General features: G+C 41.8%; 1 protein-coding gene across 2 annotated transcripts in view; it reads left to right on the top strand.

Moving 5' to 3' along the window:
• The window catches only part of LOC139347356 (glutamate receptor ionotropic, kainate 2-like), a 60365-nt gene extending 46959 nt beyond the window's left edge, over positions 1-13406 (top strand). For both annotated transcript variants that reach the window (XM_070986894.1, XM_070986893.1), the window contains exons 12-16: positions 349-467; positions 1435-1652; positions 2539-2764; positions 6933-7183; positions 10711-13406. In XM_070986894.1, coding sequence (XP_070842995.1) covers positions 349-467; positions 1435-1652; positions 2539-2764; positions 6933-7183; positions 10711-10875 — 979 coding nt within the window. In that variant the 3' untranslated portion in view covers positions 10876-13406. The remainder of the gene's footprint in view (positions 1-348; positions 468-1434; positions 1653-2538; positions 2765-6932; positions 7184-10710) is intronic.
• The last annotated feature ends 10230 nt before the right edge of the window (positions 13407-23636 follow it).

The raw sequence follows: 23636 nt of genomic DNA, 5'->3' as shown, positions 1-23636 counted from the left end.
CTGAGTCAGTGAATCCAAATGAGCTCCAGAGATCATCACGCTCCAGGACATTATCACCAGTGACAGTGTTATTCCAGCCTATTGATCTGTTCTCACAATAAACTGATGGCATTTGAATATGCCAATAAGTTGATCTCAGTGAAAGCCAGAATGATTTGCTTTGGTCTCTGCGCAAGCTCTGACCCTGAGGCCACAACACAGGATTCCCACACATTTACATTCCCTTTGTTCCTGCTCACAATGTTTTCAAAATTTATGTTTTATGTGCCGTTTAATCTGCACCAGGGAACACACTCTGTTCTTTGCTTTGTGCTGACATGTCTCTCTGTGTGCTCTCTCCTTTTATAGGTTTAGCCCTTATGAGTGGTACAACCCGCACCCATGCAACCCGGACTCCGATGTAGTGGAAAACAATTTTACGCTGCTCAATAGTTTCTGGTTTGGAGTTGGGGCTCTCATGCAGCAAGGTAGTTGCCTCAGCCTGTGGCTGCTGTTGCTCTGTGGAGCTGGAGCTCTCTACATCCCACTGTCTCTGAGGGTTGGGTTGTTTGATCCAAGCCAGCGGCAACAGAGAGAGACCTCTGAGGGTTCCCCGGATAGAGAGAAATGACTTGGTGTAAATGTGCATGTGATGGGTTTTGTTTTTTTTTTATTTAATTAACTTGGCTCATGGGAACATAGAATAAATCTATATATGTGAAGAGATATATGACAGGGATAGATTTGATCTAATTACCCTTGTTTTAAAAGCCTGAGTTAGACATGAGAATGTGAAGAAGTGTATATCAATGTTTTTATTAGCAGCAGCTCAAACTGCCTGACTGCTAAGATTTATTCAGATAATATACAGTCAATTAAATGTGCTTTTCATCATAGTTATGATAGCACTATAATACCCAGTGTCCTCTCCTCTTGCCCTTGGCCCATCAGCACCTAGAGGTCAGTGGGGTGTGGAGTCAGGATGTGAGGTTACCTTGGGTACATGACTCTCTGGCCCAAACAGCCTGTCGCTTCTCCACACAGTTCTGAGCGATCGATACTGAATGTGTTTGATTTGATATAATTGATTTATGCAAACGGCTTGTTCTCATTAGACGTTTTGAACGGCGTATTTCTGAGTCTCCTGCATTATTTCAAGCTCTCACTTGACTGAGACAAGATAATTTCACTTGTTTGAAATCCGACAGTCATCTTGTTTTGAGAGCTCTCTCAAGAGATTTCTTTTCGACGCGAGTGGCGCATCTGCCTGAGCAGCAGAAAAGACAGTTCTTGAAACAAGCTCGACTGTTTTTAAAGGAACTCATTTCATCTTGTTTTTTCCATGTTAAAAATAAACTTTACAGTTGAATGCAAGATGAGAATCGTAATGAGGACTTGCTGAGATTAATACATTTTGCAGCGTACCATTAACTCCTGCCACCTCCCTCACACCAGGATCAGAGCTCATGCCCAAGGCCCTGTCGACTCGAATAGTGGGAGGCATCTGGTGGTTCTTCACCCTCATCATCATTTCCTCATATACAGCCAACTTGGCTGCCTTCCTCACTGTGGAGAGGATGGAGTCGCCCATAGACTCAGCCGATGACCTGGCCAAGCAAACTAAAATCCTGTACGGGGTGGTGGAGGATGGTGCCACCATGACCTTCTTCAAGGTAGCTGTGTCTGCCAGGGTGTTTTATTGGGTGGTTTTATGGGGAATCTTCCTTTCTCACTAATTGAAGTTATAATGTGGAAGGTTTCGGTTCTGGTTGAATTGGCGACACCTGTGGCCACTGGTGGTAACGGCAAGTGTCGTTACTCATACTTAAGAGAACGCTCTTTAAGCTACTTTGCCATATATGCAACACAAGAGACAAGTGGTGTATCGGTTTACTGTGTTTTATAAAGAAGTCAGTCAGTGATGCAACCACAGCCGAGTAGCAGAGCACAGCACAGGAGTTGGTTACCTCGCCGCAGAGATGGAGGTGCAGCCTGTCGTCTGCAGCTCTTCATCTAACAGCTCACCTTGGCAGCTCCTTGTTCCATTACTCCCTGCAATATTTAAAAATGATCCTCTGTCAAAAACCACAGAAAATGACCATGTCCTGTTTTGTGGATGCATTTATGATGGACGATCGCAGTTAGCGCCGACCTTGGTGACTAATACGTTGCACTTTGTGTAGTGGGAAATGTTCAGTTTGCATTAGAAGTATTTTAATACAGCTGCTGTTTACACGACCTCTATCAAATTCAGAATATTGTCATATTTGGAATAATCAATGAGATAAAATTAAAGACATAATTGCTGGATTATTGCCCTGCATCGCTTCCTGTGATTCACTCATGGCAGACTCCACCATGACAACTATTGTATATAAACATATTTACATAATTGAATTGCTATTTCTGAAACAGTGCAGATCATGAGCAACATCTAAATGAAAATCATCAGGATTATTATAACTGTCTTCCTTTTTTTGGATGGACATTTGAGTGTATCATCATATCAGTGTTTTTCCTAACAATCTCACTCCGCTTCCATTCTGCGGTATCTTGTAGAAAACAAAGATCTCCACCTACGATAAGATGTGGGAGTTCATGAACAGCAGGAGGCAATCAGTGATGGTGAAGAACGTGGAGGAGGGCATCCAGCGCGTCCTGACCTCGGACTATGCCTTCCTCATGGAGTCCACCACCATCGAGTTTGTCACCCAGCGCAACTGCAACCTCACGCAGATCGGAGGCCTCATCGACTCCAAAGCCTACGGAGTGGGAACACCAATGGGTAACGACCTCGAACCTCCACGCTGCCTGCTGTGTTATAAAAGACGTATGAAAAGCCTTAGACCAGAGAGAGACACTACAGATGCTATGTGACAGATAAAGGCATATAGTGTGGATGATGGATACGCTCTGAGAATGGAAAGGTTGACCTTTATTGATGGCGTTGCGGTTATAATGGTTCAACAGCGTGAGGTGTAAAAGGTTTAGCTTAATGAAAAGCGAATGGTTGAATTTATGGATAAGGTTAAAAAGTGCCCGGGGCTCAAGAAACAGGCTGCATTCGGGCTCTGCCGTACCAAGTGTGGTTCTTTTTCCAGCCGTAACGATTTTCTCACAGGATTATTTACAGAGTGGAGCAGCAAACCTGGGTTAAACAACGTTCAGAGCTACTTTTAATGGTGTGTTTTAGCCTACTTTGGAGTGCCAGGCAGTGAAAATAAATCACAGAAAACAACCCAAAAGTCAATTTAGTACAATTCCGTGTGACTTACTTGACACTGTCTGAACCGTATGTGAGCATTAAACCACAAAAACAAAGCACTTCAAAGAGCGTAAAAAGAACTCTAAGAACATTTCTTCAGCTTCTTATTTGACCCAGCTCCTGTCAAAAATTATTAATCTGGCATTTTAAGGCACCATTATCTTATCGTGAGGCAGAGGAGCAAAAACCATCAAAAGCAATGTTTTCTTCAAGCAAATTATATCATAAATTTGAAACTCTCTGCTTCCCATTTGATGATAACAGTTTTGCTGCATATAAAGCAGTTTTTTGTCAGGGTTAATAAACATGCAGCTTACAGCCCCGTTCCTCCAGGGGGACCTCGCGGAAAAGCTGGCGATGGCTCCAATCCCAGTGTCACAGAGGTTAGAGTGGTCATGACGAGGCCACCGAGAGCACTGCAACCAGCTGTAATAGCCACATCTATCATCAGTGATATGAAGGCTATCAAAATGTGGAGGATTCATCCTGCCCATCCACATCTGGACCCAGCTCCTGCTGATGAGTATGGGGCAGTTATGGATCTGCAGGGATGCCATGATTGCCGTGGCCGTAACAAAGCTGAAGTGATGCTGTGAAATATAGTCCCGCTGTGGCTCCATAACTGCATAAGTGCTTAGTGTGATGCCCTTGAGATGGACACACAGACCAAGGACGTGGATCAGTTGTGTGTTCGTTTATGTGTTAATCGAGTGTGTGAAATATACGACTTCAAAACACGTCCCAAATCACTTTAACACAGCGATAAGTGGTTTAGCATTTTAATGCTTAAAAAATAATGATTAACAACATCCCCTCTCAGAGTTATTACTGCCCGCTAACTCATTTTAGTCTCTAATCCTGATTTCATTGCTCAATATTTCAGAAATAAAGCTGATCATAGCCTCTAAAATGTTTCTTCTGTGACAGAGGAGGTCTTGAGACAGTTAATGGCTTCATTCAAAGTGAGCTCTGTTTTCATGCCAGCAGTCGGCTCAGAAGAATAGGAATATTTCAATTTCATCAAGACGAGTTCTTCTTGTTTCCATGTCCCAAACACTATGAGGAGGGGTGCTGGGATTTATAGCCCTCATTCCAAAACAGTTGGGACGCTGCGTAAAAGAACTGTGTTTACTGACAGCAGTTTTACAAAGTGTTCCTGAGCTCATGTAGTAATCTCCTTTATACAATCATGTGTTCACGAAGCGGTGAACCTCGCTCCCTCCTCACTGAACGACTGATACTATCACCTGTTATCAATGAACGTGTTTACCTGTGGACAAAACATATGAGGTGCCTATAAAATATGATTAAAAAGCTGAGCAACCAACAGTACAGACAAGTAGATTGGAAATATTTGGTTGACTAAGTGATTAGTCGACCTAAAATTCATTTTTCATGCACACATGCTATCCGTTTCATGGTGCCAGCTTCTGAAATGTTTTAATTTTATATCATTGCTTGTAAAAAACCAGCAATGCAGATGTGTCACTTTGAGCTCTGCGTAATTGTAATGGCATTTCTGGATTTTTATAAGCCAAACAATCAACGGATTAATTGAGAAAATTATCAGCCGATTAATCCATAATGAATTTATTTCATAATGAAAATATCCATTAGTTGCTTCCTCAACCACCTACAACAGTAAAATCCTGTTTACACATTGACACATGCATACTATTACTTTTAATACTTTACTTTTAATTACTTTAATACTTTGATCCAATAAGATTTTAAATGCAGGACATTTACTTGTGCCAGAGTATTTTTACCGTTTGGTATTAGTGCTTTTACTTAGTACAGGCTCTGCATACTTCTTCCACCACTGATGAAGACTTCAGCCTTCATGTCACCCTCCTGCCCATAACTTTCGCCCTGCTCAACACTGTTTAGCAGCTCATTCCCCGCAGGGCTGTTACGGCAATAAACCAGAGCAAACCGTACAATAAGTCTGAACCTCTTAGTGCTTGTCGGTTTTCACACGTCTTGTTCTCAAAACGGAAATGCGTCATCTAAAGCTATCGACTTAAACTGTGATCACATTAATACTTGAGGCCAGACAGCGTGGGAGTGATGGATGTCCTCTGGTGCTGAACATCTGTCAGGTAGTTGTGTATGCACAGTGTGTCAAGCGCAGCGCTTTTCCATTCGCCCGGGCCCATATCCTCCTCTCTAAGGACCCATCCTATTAGCATTTATCCAAGGCCTGCTTTGTTAGGCTATCATTAATCATTTGAAATATGAGTGGAGCCAGAATCAGGGGACTCAGATACTTGATAGATGTCTCATCTTCAAATGAAGCAAGCATATGTTTTTCTCATGCACGTGCACATGCATATATAGAACCGCACGTGCGGAGCAATGCATGTCTACTGCATATGCATATGAATAGATGCGGGTGTGTACGTCGCAAAAAAAAAAAAAAAAAGCTCTCCACAGCGCACCACAAGGTACACTCACTAAAATATACAAGACTATTTATGATCAAAGGAGCCGCAAACACTGGTACACTGTTCAGAAATCAGCAGCACTTTGTGTAATTTTCCATTTTTGTATTAATGTCCCCTCTGTCAGTCTAAATACACAGAGACATCCAGATGAAAGGATGATGGATGGCAATAGATAAATGATAGATGAGACAGAGAGGGAATCAACTAAAGAGGCTGACAGGAAAAACTGCATGAGAGCATCAGACAAAGTGGTGCTACCTGGGGCCATATTGAGTTCATTTTCCCTGTAGTTTCAGCACAAAATGTTCCCACATGTTCGCGAAACGATTTCTACTGTGTCAGCATTATATAAATGGTACATTTTACCAATGTTTCATCTCGCCTAAGTCACTCTGAATAAGCAGCCCAAAATGGAAATATACAACCAGACGTCATCCTGCATGCGCTCTATAATCATATAAATGCACTAACAAGCTTTTAAAGCAGTTTATAAATGAAACATGAACACTCACAGTAAGTATTAATCTTCCTTGGCCTGGTTGGGGCAAAGTGTGTGCGCTGCGCCTCGATCAGTCGTGTGTTGTGTCACACACGCTGTGGATGGGAGAGGAACGCGACCCCACTCGGGTACTCGGCGACGATTACTCCTCCTTTGATCACGGCAGCACCCACTGCGCCTTAATGCCTTGTCGCTAATTCTGCCGCCTTCCCACTGTCTGCGGATTTGGTTTCTTTTACTCATCATGACATTAAAATGCATAAAAACACACTGATAGAGCAACCCTATCTCAGATACGCACATATAATCCCAAACACACATGCACCAATGTAATGTACACCCCACTGCGCTTCTCTTGTTTTTCCTGCTTATATGTGCCATTTATGGCACATGAAAGCGTGCGCAAATAGCAGCTAATTCGTCAAAATCAACAGCAGCTCTGCTCCACAAAGCCAAGTCTTTGTTGCCAGCTCCCTGTGCATTATAATTCACACACTGCAGAGAGGAGTGAGAATTTTGGAATCACTCTGTGAATATAGGGATTAGTGGGATTTGAAGAAGGACTTACAAAAAACTCCCTCTAAGCAGCCAACAATAACATGACAGGTTATATGATCACATGCAAACCACAGCGTGTTTCATACACCCGCCAACACTTATATATACCTACTCAACAATGACTTTATTTCTTTTCATATCTGGCTATTATCCATAGTTTCATGTGGTGCTTTTGTCCTCGCAGGCTCTCCATACAGAGACAAGATCACGATAGCCATTCTGCAGCTGCAAGAGGAAGGCAAGCTGCACATGATGAAGGAGAAGTGGTGGAGAGGGAACGGCTGTCCCGAGGAGGAGAGCAAAGAGGCCAGCGCTCTGGGGGTGCAGAACATCGGTGGGATCTTCATCGTGCTGGCTGCAGGACTGGTGCTGTCAGTGTTTGTGGCTGTGGGGGAGGTCCTTTATAAGTCTAAACAGAACGCCCAGCTGGAGAAGGTACTGGAGCCTTTTCTCGTGCTTAAAAATGAAAGCTTTTACCACTTTTTGTGGAATTTATTTTGGGTTTGACGTCTCGCATTCATCATTCATCCCTGAATTTAAGACATGAAACCCACACATACTGTATTGTACGCTTGTGGTGTGTTTTTAGTTTGCATGTTTGTTCCTTTTTGCAGGTTCGGGAATGAGTTAGGGAGGAATTCACATGTTTTTCAAGCCTTTCTAAGGATGCACTCGACCTGCTTGATTCGGTCAAAATGAATCCTGGTGCAAAGTTCATGCAACTCCTTTAGGCTGGTGTGAAAGTTGTCAATTGAACTCTATATCCAAAAACAACCAGGCCGTGACTCATATGAGGAGGTGGTCTCAGTCCCGTCCCAAACAAACTCTGGAGAGGTTTGTTTGTGGTGGGAACGTGATATAACCTCAATTTGATCCAACTACTAGGTGAACTGTGCTTTGCATAGCGGGATGCAGATGAGCAAAGAAGAATCAAGATCGGACCAGGCAGTACCTTCAGAGACCTTCTTCCAGTATTAATGTCCTTTCTCACATCCCAGACCACCTCTGACTCTGGTTTGTAGGGCAGCATTTTGGTTCATTTGGATTTTCCTCTGTGTGAAAAGCAACCAAAACAAGAGGAAAACACACCAAATTCGCCAACTCATCAACCGATTCAGTGTGTGAAATTGGCCTGAAAATACATGTGTTGCTGGTAGTTGTAACTCCTGTCCATACTGGCTGAGAAGAGATCCCTTGAGCTGAAGCTAATATGGCATTTCAGCTGCCTGAGTTACCCAAATCGAGCGTATTTAAGTTAGTATGTTTAGTACAACATTCCTTCTCGTGTTTCCGTGCTGAGCTGCAGTGGAGGGATAATAATGAAGTGGCATAATTTTCTACTGAAGAGGCTGTAATTTTGGTCAATAGTGTATCCACTTGAATTGTGTAACTCTTCATTTTAGCCTCTGATTTAGATGATGCATTTTAGGAGGATCCCTTAATTTGAAAACACATAAGGATGGGATCTCCTCACAGCCAGTATGGACGAGAGGGATGAATACAGCAGCCAAAATCTCTCGCAGTTTACATATAGAAATGTGACAGAGTGGAAAAAATGTGAACTTATCTTTTAATCTGGAGATGCGTACAGGGCGCCATATTTGCAGCTTTTTTCTGCCCCCTCCGGTTATGTTTCTTTCTAGCAAGAGACTGAATATATTTCAGACTGTTCTATCTGTGCTCTATTTTAGTCCTGAGCGCACATGATTCATCACACAGTGTGGAGTATGTATTTTGGTGCACTTAAACTTGCGCAGTGATGTTTCCAGATAATTGTGAAAGTCCGTTTGGTGGCGTGTTTTAATTATTTACCTTTACAGAATTAGCACAGCGCAGCGGCGTCTTACTTCATTGCAAAAGCAATTAGTTTCAGGCTTTTCTTTACAGTCTGCATGTGTTTCAGAGCTCATCTTAGCTGTCATTAATCAAGAGCCGCAAGACTGGGTCACAATATTCAGATAATTTGCAAATGCCACACTCTCTAGGCTGCCAAGGTGCTAGTAATTTACATGCTGACAACAAGCCTCTCCTTCTCTATTTTCTTTCCCTGCCAGCATCCTCCTCCCTAACCTCACCAGTGTTTTTACCCCCCTCATCCTCCATCTTTTCTCCATCACTCTAATTCATATCCCTCCTTGTTGTTTCCCACCTCTTTTTCTCTCACCCCTTCCTGCCCCTCTCTATGTCTGCAATCACTCCTCCTCCCGAGTATGCATAATATCTCATTCATACACCAGACACACACATATGTAAATATGGAAGAAAAAACAAAGATATCTGGTGCATAAGCCACCTACAGATATCCATCTCACACTCCTACGCTCATACACAAACGGAAGAATAATAGCCTCGTACTTTACTGCTCTCTCTCCTCTTTTATTTCTTCTCTCCTCCTACACTCTCTAAGATTTTGAATTAGATTTAGCATAATCACAAAGTGAATGTATGGGAATTTCTCTTGGCAACGCTGGTGCACAAGCATATTGATATTTTATAGGATTTCACACCACGTACGTAACGCCGGGACAACAGAGGCCCATATTACAGCGGTTACATAACAAGTGTCACTCTGCAAGGGGGTGATTGATTGGTTTTAAAAGAAAGCACCAATATTTTTGGATTTAATCTGCTGAAGTGGATATTTTGTCCTTTGTTCAGTACCTTTACATTTTCCGCTGGCAAGCCAACATTAACAATGTTTCTCTCAGTTCTTGGCAGGCTGCAAAAGGCTCTGAAGCAGCGTCCAGGCCTTTGTGTGACAGTACAGCTGAAAGGAGGAGAATCTGGGACACATCAGACCTTTAAATGACGTCCCGCTTTTCTAAAAAAAATGTTGCTCAGGAATCAAATAAAGAGATTTGGTCTCTCCAGCCTTTACATATTAACTTATTATCAGCTTGTTGGTGGTACTGCTCAATAGCTTGATCGGCTTTTATAGGAAAGACGACATTAAAGGGACACATCACAGATTTTATACATGCATACATGACGTGCAAAATGGCCTGTTAATTGGCTCTGGGGGAGCTTTCAGATCCAACAGCACAACGACGGAGAAATACAGCTGGACACGTTGATTACAATGGATGTTTTTCACCTTTTTATTTTACTGCGGTATATTTCCCCATCAAAGTTCCTCATCTGAACCGTGGGTCTAAAGACAGAGGCTATTATATGCTGTAAAACCCTTATGAAGAAGACTGACTGGACATGATATAACTCTCTGAACAAACTACACATTAAAACAATAGAATCAGCACAGTAAAGTATTAACGTCATGTTACCAATGAGTACATGCTGCATGTAGGAAAATACATTTTCATCAGTTGTGTGGACGATAATCTCTGTCATACATATCAATACACGCTGCCAATGTCCAGCCAGTATTCAGCATTTTCAAAGATCTAGTCCAGACATGGTTTAAGATGTGTATAAAGTAGTCTGCTTTGAAAAATAACTTGTGTCTGATGTGGCTTTCTGGCAGAAAAAAACTTCGGTTATCTTGTTAAAATCCTTAAAATCACATCTACTCTTCCCTCATTTAGGATTCCAGAATCTATGAATACGTAATTATTTTTCATTTCCGAAGTTTAGCTGTTGGACTTGAACTGAAAAGTCAGCCTATGTGCACCGCAGGCTTCCAGTTTGCATATTGTACTTGTGTAAGTTGAATATTAGACGAGGATCGGCTTCCAAGCTGGTTAAAGGCCCTCTCCTTAAAATCTGATTTTCAATGAGCTCGGACAAACTTTCCACTTTCAGCAGACGGATGTGAAAACAGCCTTCCAGTCTCAAACTCTGCACATGCATCATTCTGCACACTGAAGCTCGAACATTCAGCTGTAGAACAAGACATATTGGCTACTGGTTATATTTTAAGCAGTAGAGTTGCACAGTTTTGAGTCGTGTGGCAGACATTACGGCACCAGCTGTAACTTTTCCCTCTTTCCTGTTTTCTTCTGCAGCGATCCTTCTGCAGTGCCATGATGGATGAGCTGCGCGTGTCTCTGAAGTGCCAACGCCGTCTCAAACAGAAGCCTCAGCCGCCCGTCATCGTTAAGACAGAGGAGGTCATTAACATGCACACGTTCAACGACAGGAGACTCCCAGGAAAGGAAACCATGGCGTGAACACTGAGCATACCCCCGAACACACCCTTCAGTTAAAACCACAGAGGGGTGACGGGGGGGTCAAATTAATGCTGACTTAACCACAGACTGAGGTTAGCAGTCAAAACAGGATTCTTTTGAACCCACTTGCTTATGTAGACAGATGTTTCCTGTGGAAATATAGATACCTGCGCAGTGTCACCTCACTGTGACGTTCACTTTTTGAAGGGAGCTGGGAAGGAAGGACTCTAAAGTGTGTAAATTGAAAAAGGATCCGAGCAGGTTTGGGACAAAATTTAAGTCTGGTCCACACTAGAAGTGGACTTACACACACCAATACACGTAACACATATAGGCGCACATGCACACACACACACACACACACACACACACACACACACACACACAGACACACACACAGACACACACACACACTCTTATCTGACACCTGTGCAGAAAGGAAAACTCTATTGTGACAGTAACACCAGATGTAGTTTTTCTGTTGATGTCAATGCCTTTTTGTCTTACCTCCCATGTGTGTGTGACCCCCATCGGCCCCTCCCTTCAGTGGCTTGAGTTTTCTTTCAAATGATTTGAACAAACACTAATCTCACACCAACAAAGGGAACGGTCGTCAGTGCCAAATGGTTTAGTATGACCTGATGTATAGAAGTGATATTTAGTTTGGGATCATCTCTGCTGACCTTGTCGAATACTCATCGTTTTCTTCTGTAACGCCTTTCTTGTGCCAAAGTTCTGCCACTGTAAAGAACTTTCTGCCATGCCTATTATGTTCAAAGCCTCTACACGCAATGTATACTGTCAAAGTCCTTATTCATGTCCGTCCTTACATGCGGTTGCAGTTTTCACTCTGTATCAGTTGTTGTTTAAAAATGCAGGATTTCTACAAAAATGTTTGTTTTTGTACAAGAACAAGAGGTTTTGTAGTACTTTGTATCATGGTAGCCCCTCCTGTGGACAAAATATGTAGCAGATACCAACTCAGCCCTCAATCTCTATCAGCTGTTGGCTATGGGGCTTCAAACTCTGCTGTGTAGGGTTCATTTCTCTCATCAATCAGAGATTCAGTCTTTTGTCTGTCAGTGTCGTGGGGCCAGCTGTACTGCACATGCCATCTGGGGACAACGTGGCGGTTTTGGGCGGGTAAGAATAATGAAAATTAAGTGGCGCTCAAAGTAGGAAAGGTGGTGACTCATTCTAGAAATTGGAGCAGTGCATCTGTCAGCAAAGTCCTACTGACAACAAGTGTGGTTGACTATTAGTAGCTATGATGAGTCACCATGAAGACATAGTAAAACATGCAAATTGCTTGTTGATTGTGCTAAACATAACTGTCGTTTCTAGGCTGTTGCAGACCCGTGCTAGTAAAAAAAGACTAGCGTCAAGTCCTAAAAGTCTTACTTAAGACAAAATGATGCAAACTGCTGCACTTGAGGAAGAAAAACATCACTTGATTTAAAAAAAAATGATTAAAACTAGTTGTTTGGGTTGTGGGGAAAATAATCCTGAAACACTGACAGATTCTGAAAGACTCAGGACTCAATAACAGACAACAATGCAGCTTTTTGCATTGAGGTCAGGCAGCGAAAATGCATAATCAGCTACGATGAAAACAATCTCAACACAAGGTCCATTCAGTAGCTGTGCTGTACCTTTCGATCATAACACCTGATTTTCATCCACACATGAAATATGTTCGGTTGTCAGCTCTTAAGCCAACAACGGGTGAACGTGCTCATTAAAAAGAAAAAGGACAAATTAAACATGCACTTTTCCAACAAGCCGCGGCTCTACCTGCTGAGGAAGGTCATGTGATATGATTGAAAGCTACACAACAGCAATTGGGTGCCACGACACCTCCAAGGTCATCTGAGCCTTGGTGAGGGGCGACTTGTCAACGCATGTAACAGTGCAGCTGATGGTGGAGTAATCAGCAGCGTCGAGGCGCTCACTGCGCGTCTCACCTTGTCTCGTGCGTTCCTCCACAGCGGACGGAGCAGACCATCCGTCCGCTCGTTGTCTCCAGATGTGTTTTGTGACACGTGTGGCCCCGCGACACTTCCTGTCTGTTGACTCTGTTCCGTGTTGTGAAATGACAAGCATACTTGGTAGGTCACTTCTTCACTGCCCCTGTCTTCCCACACTACCCAGTTAACCATTCCACCGGTTATTCCAGGGATTTCAGAGACGAAAAAGGCACCCAGATGCTAGTGATGACAACTCTGCTGTACATGAGTGGATATAGGATATATTTAATAATGACTTATTTAAAACCACCACATATACGCATTGTGAAAATTGACAGGGAGGAGATAATCCTGAAACTCATTGGCATCCTACCAGTGTTGCTTGTCATTTTCCACTCAGCCGAATCTAGCGGTGCGAGCTGCAGTGATTGAAAACCTGGAAAACATTTATTAGAAGCAACTCCAAAGGCTTGGCTGTCCTGTCGAAAAACAAATATGAGCTCATGGAATTTGACATTGATGCAAGGTTTTACAAATAATGTCATTAAAAATGTCATAATTGTAGTCCTGCCTTATGTCATTCACACAGCTCTTTCATATTCTTTTGGGTAACAATTGAGCAGAGGACAGGGTATGTTTTGCTAACTCATTTTAGAGTGCATCAACTGATGCTATGAAGCATAATGATGAGCATTATGCAACGCAATATTCTGAAATGTCAGGCTCTTCTAATTGATTAAGTGCCCAAAGACGTGATTTGTATTATCCAAAGGAATGCATTAGGTAATTGCTAAATTGTTAATCAAATCAAGATTGTAAGCATGTTGAGCAGCTATTTTTCCATCCGGCCCCCTGGTCCGTCTATCCACCTGGCTGCGTGCCAGGCTGTGTATCACTTCCTCTGGCCACAGGCTTTCTAAAATCACCCCTCTGAGATCACAGGAATCCAGATGACTGTTGGTATACAGACTTCACAATGATACACAGGAGACGGCACAGCCTGTCAGAAAGGGCTGGAGAACGTTCCACGCCTTCTGACTCTCTGATTTTTCAGTGTTTATTGTTATTTCCCTCCCACAGGCTGCGGTCAGACAGCTCTAGGTTTCTGACAAGGTTTCGGGAGTAATGATGAAACTGCTTCTGCAGCCCGAGCCCTGCCGCCACAAACACAAATGGCCACCCTGTCTGCCCTCCAGATTGACAGGGAAGGTCAGAGTATGCGTCAGTGCGTTCAGCAGGGACCGTTTAGTCTGTCACACTTATTTCCATCATATTAAGTCCTCTTCCTCCTTTTCCTAAGTGGTCATTGGAAAGGTATCCTTGGATAACATCTTGTTCATTAGGCAATTAATGGCCGAGATTGCGTTGTGGACAGAAAATTGCTTTCTGAATGTGACTTTGGTTTGTCATACAGATATTATGAGCTAATAGCACCTGCCAGGGAAGGTTTTGGGAAAGAGGAAATGTATTCTGCTCATTTCCCATTGGCTTTAATAATTCAGGAACCCATGTATTCTAGTAGCAGTAGCAGTACATGTATTTGTAAAGTCATTACATACAGTAGGTATTGGTGATAAAACAACATGCAGTATAGCATGATCAGTTATCAGTGTGTCCATCAGAGATTTTGCCATTCAGTTTATACTGTGGTATCTTTTCCCTTAATATCGCTTGATGTATCAGACAGCTGTGGGAAAAGCACAAATCAATGAGAAGGACTGGCTTAAGACAAAATAGATTTTTAGATTATTTTTGCACCAATTAATTAGATCTTGTGATCATAAAACAGACAAACCAGCTGGTGATTGTCATGAACTTTTGTACCCACATTCATGGTCCCAGTAGGATGAATCTTGATGACTTTCATGATGTCCTGACTTCCTCTAGTGCCACCATGAGGTTGACATTTGAGCAAAATAAGTTGCACAGATTGCCTTGATACCTGCTACAGACATTCATGCCCCCCTCAGGATGAATTGTAACTTTGTAGCTTTTTTTTACTAAAATCATCATCATCTTAAGTTGATGACCGAATATCTGCAAAACCAATCGCATTCCCACGAGCCAAAGCTTTTACATTCAGTGCTAATCAGCACATTTTAGCATACTACACTGCAGCAATCATTCTGCTAAACATCAGTGTTAGCATTGCCATTATAAGCATGTTAGCATGCTGATGTTAGCATTTACCTCAAAGCACTGCTGTGCCAGTGCAACGCGGCTTTAGACTCTCTTTGTGTTGTGCACTTGATATTCAGAAAAGGTCCAGTATCGCAGTATCTATAGACATGATCATATGAAATTACAGTTACAGAAACAGATTACTGTGTCCATATCGTTCACCCCTGACATGACGTATCACACCAAGAACAACTGCAGACTGCAGGTAAGTTGAACATCCAAATCACCACAACTTACATGCAGAATAATGCTTGGAAGTATCACTCTTCTGAAAATGTACAACTGATTGCAAAATGTGAGCAAACTGTGTGAAAACTGGCTTAACATTTTAATGGCTAAATGAGGCTATTTACATATTGTGTAAATATGAACAACAAATTAGCATGAGCGTGTAAGTGCCCGCTAAATAGAGTTTTCCGGGAAAAGCAAATGAACGTGCCGACTAGAAAAGCACCTGTTGCTTCAAACAAAAAGGCAAAAAATCAATAATTCAACATTTTATTCACCCTCCTTAAAGCAGATCACTGATTCCTGGCACGGTCTGTGTGAGTAATTGATTTGTTACCATGTGGCCAGCTCATATCAACAAAGCTCGGAGCACTTTCTGGTGCAATATTCAGCCTGCGGTAGATGATTCCCCTTCTGCAACTATTTCGGGTCTAGATATGAGCTTTGACTCCTTTCTGTGGAGTTCAGCATGTATAATATGAAATCCTGGGGAAATGCAATAAAAGGGGAATTGCAGTAACTGGCTGAGCCGAGCTGCGTTGTTGCTTGAAAAGTGATGATTTGGTACGCGTTAGGACCCTGCCCAGCAGAGGCATATGTCTGCCCAGAGATAGCACAGGGGGGCGTACTGGAAGAACCATTGGCCCCACGTGAAGAAATCTAATGGTCTTACTGGGGCTATGTTCAGTTTCTGTGTGCGAGCGCGCGCGTTTGTATGCACAGCCTCCCCCATTTGCCACCTGTATGTGGGTTTCTACAGTCATACACGCGTGCCCAGGGGGGCCAAACCCCCGTTTCGGCTGCAAATGAATTTCAATTTGAAGAAGTGATCTTTTGTGTCATGTAGCAATTTGTTTGGATGTGGTTTTCTATCTGAGTGTTTTTTTTCCCAGTGGCAGATGTGTTGTGGTGGGTGGCAGCTGCAGAATGGAGGAGCACAGCTTGCTAAGTGATTCACCCTGCTCCTGGCGTCTCCGTTACCCCATGAGTCTTTTCACTGACAATGTTTTCATTTCTATTTGCTTTATGTGTAACTAGGATGGTGGGCTCGATGCTTTGACAGCTCTGTCAGAAAAATGACAGTGCCGGTCGTCTCTTGGAGTAGGGGTGAGAGAGACTAATAGGACGTTTGGAGGATATTTCATTTTCATGGCCTTTTCTACACTTGTCCTAAGAAAAACAAGGTTGTGCTGAATATGGCGCCACATGGCATTATGAGATAGGCGTCTCGCTGGTGTTCGGTGTGATAAAATCCCCAGACTGATACTGCAAATGAGCTCACTATCTGATGAAATCTAACGCTTTTTTTTTTTTTTTATGCACACATCGGAAATAGCAGCACTGAGCATTGAACCAGTCACATCTCCTGACAGGGGAATCACTGTTTTCTTCACTGTTGTCAAATAGCACTCCCGTTCTTCAAAAAAAAAATGTTTCTCTCAAAAAAATGTCCTCTTCCTGCGCCCCTCCCTCCGCCTTTGAGTCATTCATACTGTTGATTCCACCTCTGGAGGAATACATCAGCCATAACGTCTTTTTCTTTCATCAAGGCAGCAGCTTTAAAGTAATTTTCCTCCTCTCATAGGGAGCCAAATGGAGAAGAGAAGATGTCGATTCTCTCATCTCTTTGTCTGTCCCCTTTGATCTCTTTCAACATGAATTCCCAATGCATAGAAAGTAAATGGGTTTTTTTCTCTCTTTCTCTGGAGCATGGTTGATCATACAAAATTGACCAGAAATGACTCCTAATGACCCCTGTGTTTTACTCAAAAAAAAAAAAAAAAGAAGTACACACTCCTGGCTAAAATTACTCATAGTGCATTTTAATGAGGGATGCATAATTCAGGGTGCACTTGTGGATATAGTAGCCGAGTGCTCTGATGCTGTGGACATCTTTATGGAGACATGGCCATCTGCCTGCATGAATGCACGCGTGTGTCTGTGTGTTTGGTGGATGAGGAGGGTCCTGCGAGAAAGGACAAAGATTTCAACAGTGCCTGCATGCCGGTGTATGTTGCTGTCTGTCGCATTAACAGACAGCAGTTGTGATTTATCTTGTATTCCCAGTGCAGGGGCCCCCTCTATCTCTCCGGAAAGGTTAAAGCATACAGCCTGGAGGCGGTACTACAAAGGTCAACATGCAGTTTAGGAATGAGGAATAGGACGATAGAGAGGAAGACGGCGAAGATATGTACTCCTCTCCTCTCTCTGGCCCGCGTGCTGCCTTGAAAACACACACTGCACTGTTTGCGGTAAAGGCCCCAGCAGGATTTATCCTTCAGTTCGTTCTGTCCTTTCTCCCGTCTTCTTCTTATCGCCGCCTCCCTGCGATACCTCCAATATCGTATGCCATAAAAATAGCTGACCTTGGCAAAGCCATCTCCAGAGATTGTATATTAAAAGAAGGGAGCTGTATAGGAAAATGATGGTCGGTAACAAAGGGGAACTGCAAACAAAGAGCGTTAATTTAATGGAGCCCCTCAAGCCTGGATGTGTTTAGCGGGGAGGCAGTGAGAGAGACAGCTGGTTATAAAAAGCAAGGCGCTGGGCCATTAAAGAGGAGCAGGAGAAGAAGAAACACCAGCGTCTTTGGTGAGTCAGATGTGTTGAGGTGATTAATCTGCTTTGGCTGTGTCCTTCACAGGCCTGAGGGGGAAACTATGATACAGCGGCACTAGGTTGCCCCCTAGCAGAGAAGAAGGGGAACTGACAGAATAAAGAAATCCATTTTGAATTCTCTGTCATCACTTACTTTGGGTTTCAGTGACAGATCGGTGCTATGATTGATGCTCTCGCTGTTTCTATCGTCAGACAACTGAACATCCATAAAGAAGCGGCTTTATTCAAGGTCGAAAAAATGCAAAGAGGACAGGAACTGAATGAGCTGAACTGGCATCAAAAAGTTCTTAAAAGAAAAACAAGCGGAACAGCAGCTCCGTTCGAGTTAAGTGATAATCGCATTTTGCTATGGGATTAATTACTTTCCTTACAAATTATTCTGTTGAACATTTTGCTAGTTAATCAGTTGCTTCATTTATAAGATGTAAATATGGAAAATGGCCCCTCATATTTTCTCAGAGGTCAAGGAGACATCTTCAAATGTCTTGTTTTGGGGGCAACACAGTGACCTTGAGGTAGAAGATGCATGCTTGCTTGCTTGTTCTCCAAATTTAAGTCAGCTGCAAGGGAGCACTTAGATCAGCTATATATAAGGTGAAAATCAGCCTGCTAACCGGGCTAGCTGTTATGTTGCTGTTTAAACATCATTTTTACCAATTGTTTCGTTAATATCAGGTTGAAAAATACCAGAATTTGCTCTTAAAATATAAAGGAGGGGGCAGAGGAGTCCTGATTTTTAGTACTTAAATGGGTCAAGCTTGAAAAAAGCCAGATCCTACAGTTCCCATAATGCAGCTGCAACTTGGCAGCAACTTTCATAAAACCAAGCTTTGTTATAAATTTGTAGTGTCAAAGCTCAGGCGCCATTATTTTCTTAGACCTGACAATCTCCTCCAGAGCTACAGAACTACTGTATATTCACACTTTGAGCACGACTTCTCATGATTAGTAAACTGATGTTGATGAGTAAAATTAGTGGAATTCTCCTTTAATGGTGAAACATACTTTAGGTAACAAAAAAAGTAGAGCAAGTGTGTGTGTGCAAATGTGTGTGAGGGTGAATTTTACAATCTGAATTACACAGAAACGAATATCCACACAAGCACTGAACCACTTCAATGTCTAGTAGGAAATTATACATACTTTAATGCCAATATAATATGTTTATTTTCCAATCAAGTAAAACATTTCAGACATATTTAAAAATCCAATCCAAGATTCACAGAAATAAAAAAAAAAGGCAGTACACTTATATTGGGGCTAAAATAATGAGTGATATGCACATAGAAGAACATTTTTCCCCATTCAAAAGCAATCAGTGCTTGGCTCTAGAAATACTCCAGAGAAAGAGAGCACAGAAGACTCCCTCTGGCCACGATGTAGAGAGTAAAAACATAAATGAACATGAGAAATGTGAGGTTATCAATCAATACAAGGAGGTATCTGCACTTTTGACTGCCTTGGTTGGATTTATAGGTCCTTTGGAGGTCCGATGTTCCAGTATGATTTCATGTACATAAACACAGTATGAATCTAACATGATACAGTTCAGTTAAAAAAATAAACATCATAAATGATCATCCCCTAGAATACATTGTTTCTCCAGTCAAGGCAAAGCACAGAGCAGCTGACAAAGGCAGCATGAGGTATGTGAACTTCAGTCGGTTTGCAGTTATCTCCCAAACAACCACAAGAGGGAGCAGTGAGACAGACTGCTGAGGTTTAACTGTCTGTGATCATGGCATAGTACATCCTGTCTGTCTTCTGAGGCTTTCGGTACATTGAGGATAATTCAGGTTTTTGTCTTCGTTATATCGGCCTGTTTCTCTCTGTCTTTAGCGCCTGCTGAGACACTTTTCCTTTAGTTGTATTGTTACATAACAGTAATCTCATTGAATTCAGAATAGGTCAGTCCAATAAAGACCACATTTTGTGAACTTTTCAAATAAACTGAATGTTCAAATGCGCGTTTCATGTTTGAGAAAATGCTTATAAAATATTTGAAATAGTATCAAAAGTACAGTGACACAAAGCTAAACTCAAAACATTTGCATTTTGGCAAATGTGCTTAGCCTATATGATATGCCAGCAAACAGTTAGCTTAGCACAACGACGGGTGACACGGTGAGATGTGTCGCCTGGCTCTGTCCAGAGCTAACAAAATCCGCCTATTGAAATCAGATATAACTTGCCACTTATATTCATTGTTTTTTTAGAGCTTCGGTGGCGCTGGTGGGGCTGATGCCATTTACCTTTGGACAAAGACAGGGCCAAATAGGCTGCGTGTCCCTGCCTCCACTCTTTGTGCTAAGCTAAGATAAGCTAACCGGATGTCATCTGTAATATCCTGTAGCCCATCGTGTCACCAGAAAGCAGTTAAGCGCATTTCCCAAACTGATTAAGTATTAATCTAAAACAGCGCTGTTTTAGTTAACATTTTGAGGCGTGTGATTTTCACTGGATAGCGACAAAAACCAGTCAGTCAAATTTTACATTTAATATTTAAGTTTCACATTAAACTTTTTCTCGTTCAGAGACCAAGGGTGAAACCGGAACTTCCGGGTTCTGTTCCAGAAGTCAGGAAACCCCATTTAAAATCTCATTGACCCTTGTAAATACGCTAATAACTGTAACTACAGCCTTGAAACAGAGCTTATATCAGCCATGTGGCGTGTGGCTTGCTTCGTATGTTTACAAAAGGACGGTAGTTTTATGAAAAACGACCTAACAACGTTGTTAATTCACTATTTACGTCTGCGGCCTTTTAACAAACATTTCCCAGAAGCCCCCGACGTGCGCGAGATAAACGTCATGGCTAGATGGAGGAAGCGAGTCGAGGCTTGCTTGCGACTTGCTCAAACATGTCTGCAATAACAACAGGACAGAGGAGCTTTTACACTGCAGAGATAACAATTAGAAAGTTGAAAGTGACTCAAGAAGAGAGCGTTATCGAGTTTTACGGACATGGGCGACGTCACGGTGTGATGACGTAAGTACCCGCGCTTTTACCAAATGGGAGTTTTTTTCTATTCACACAAAGTAATAGTTGTTTTGCGTTGTTAAAATCACAAAGGTGTCGTGTTTTAATATCAACTATTGCAGTGGATGTCAATTTGTCAGGAATATGGGCATAAAACCTCAGGAATACGTTGAACAAATGACTGCATATTGAGTTACAATAGCGAATGGAGGCATATCCGGATGTGACGTTTTTACTTCGGGTCTCTATTCTGAGGCAAGACAACGAAAGACCAGAAAGCCTGAATTATCCTTTCAAATCCCACAACTTCACACAAATGCATTTAATGAAATAAAGGAGTAAAACAAAGTTTTTCAAAAGTTGTATCTGACTTATCCCAGTTTTTCAATAAATATCATTATCTTTCTTGGCATGGTGTCGTATGAGCCATATAATCTGCTCTACAGTGCCTTTTAACACTGTACAACGGCACAGTTCAGGTGTATCCCTCTTCAGCTTGTGTTTAATTTCTCCATTACCAGCACTGCGGGACAGAAATGCACCAGTGTCAACTCTCAGGTTGGTGTGAATTTCAAATAAAGAAGCCACAACATAGTAATTTGGACTGGGGTCCCAAAAAATTGTACTCTGTGGCAGCAAATTACACTTGAGAATACGATGTTCCCTTTTCAAGGCCTCAGACTCAAAGTGAGCCTTCTGCTGAGATACAACTGGTACATTCAGGTTCACAAATGTTTGGTCTTGAGTAAAAGCCTCTGCAACATGTTTGATGATTGCATGAACGAGACTCTTTGCTTGTGCCGTCTCATGTTTGCATGATTCAGAACTTAAGACAAGTGGGAAAATATTAATAAGACAATTCTACCAATTTGTTATCCTACGTGCAGCCTCATCAAACCTCTACAATAACCATTTGATTATTACTACCTTACGGGAATTATTCTCCTGTATGAGAGGGTTTCTTGGCTGCGTCAAATACTGAACAGGACAATAAACAAGAGATCAATCAGTAGTTACATTGATTGGAAGAAAATATAAAGCTACTAACAACAATAATATTACTATTTTTTTCCACGGTCATGTATTTTGTTCATAACTGGCATAAACAAGTGTTCAGTTTCATATGTAGGCCCAATGCAACATAGCGAATCTCTCAGCTGAGTGTGAATCGTAAAACTACGGTCATATGCAAAAATCATCTTTGATCTCGTAAGTTAGTTTTAAAAGAGTACTGATAACAATATTCATCTTCATAAACTTTTTTTTTTTTTTTTTAGAATGACGTCTATGCAATGTCACCATTAGTACAAAATCTACTGATTTCATGTTAACTGTTAACAATGCCGCTCTAAACTACAAATGTAGTTTGCAACAAGAAGGGGCATCGTCTCCAAAACCACACAACTTCTGATTATCTGAGGCTGTAAAAATGGCTGACAAAGGCCATTACCATGGAGCCCAAAGAGAGGAAAATATCTATTTGGTAACAGGGTCAGACAAACACAACATAAAGATAGGCACTCCTTGTGCGAAGTACAATCCTATTCTTCTCCACCTTAAGCCCATCGTATCAAGTGGTTACAAAAACGGCTATGATAAAATACTTAAACTAAAAACAACAGTCAATGTCTTCTCAAAATGTGTTCACACGGAAATGTAAAATATTTCATATTTAACATGTCTATAGCTAGCCCAACAAACTGAGGTAAACTCACTGGCTGTCTGCAGCTAAGTGGTGAGTGTATACTGACTGACAGTATCACACTGAGCTGGCAGAAAAACTTCACCCTGGATGTGTGAGACAAACACGCCCGTTCTGAAAACTTGTGTAAAACCTTCAAAAAGAGCTTTGATTGTAAGACATATTTGGAGTCACAAGTGACGAGCCGTTTCAGGGCTGATTCGTTGAAAATGCTGTGTGACTCTAGTGCGACAAGTGGCAATTTCATTAACAAACAACTGCATGGAGGAGGTAGAGGGAGCTGGGAGGAGGTAAGGAGTTTGTGGAGGAACAGCGTGTATGAGGTAGGCTTTTGCTGTAAACAAAAAAAAAAAAAAAAAAGAGGTTTGCAGTAAAAGAAAAAGAGTAACTCATCAAATCTGGGAAGGAAGACCAGGGAGTCTGTGGCAACACTAGGGAACTTCTCACACCTCAGTACAATAGAGACCTACAGTTAATCATACAAGCTCATCAAAAAATATACAAAACAAAAAGAAATGCACAACTATGTATAACTCAAGAGGTAGTTGCTAATATCAGTACATGAATCAGTTACATATGTCTCTTCACCGTTGCTTTACAGAGTTTGTTGAGTCAGTCAGTGGATGATTCCCAAAAGAATAAAATACACTTTTTTTGGTTAATTCCCTGAGAACAGTTCATCATCCTGAGCGGAATTGTGTGTAAAACTGTAAAAATACATCATACAAAAAGATGTTGTTTCCATAAAGAGTTGAGCATGGGCTGTGCTCCTCATGTGGTTTGGTCATTCACTTTTTTTTTTTCTGTCATGCTGCATTGTTGAGAATTGATTTTAAACGCACGCACACATTCAAAAAGCTGTACATAAAAAAAAATAAAAAAAACTGCAGTGTTGCACTTTCAGCGATAAGTCCCCCTTATTCTGAAAGAGCGAGGATAGCAAGCACTTCAGCAAGTCGTAACTTTAAATGCCTTCAAAAAAATAAAGCCAAACTCTTTGGTATAGAAATATACCAAAAAAAGTTGGTTGTCTACTATAGAGCTTTTAAAAACACACAAGCTAGTTTGATATCATCATACAAAG

Source organism: Chaetodon trifascialis, chromosome 19, assembly GCF_039877785.1.
Source record: "Chaetodon trifascialis isolate fChaTrf1 chromosome 19, fChaTrf1.hap1, whole genome shotgun sequence".
Taxonomy (NCBI): domain Eukaryota; kingdom Metazoa; phylum Chordata; class Actinopteri; order Chaetodontiformes; family Chaetodontidae; genus Chaetodon; species Chaetodon trifascialis.
This window is presented reverse-complemented; position numbering and strand designations above follow the sequence as displayed.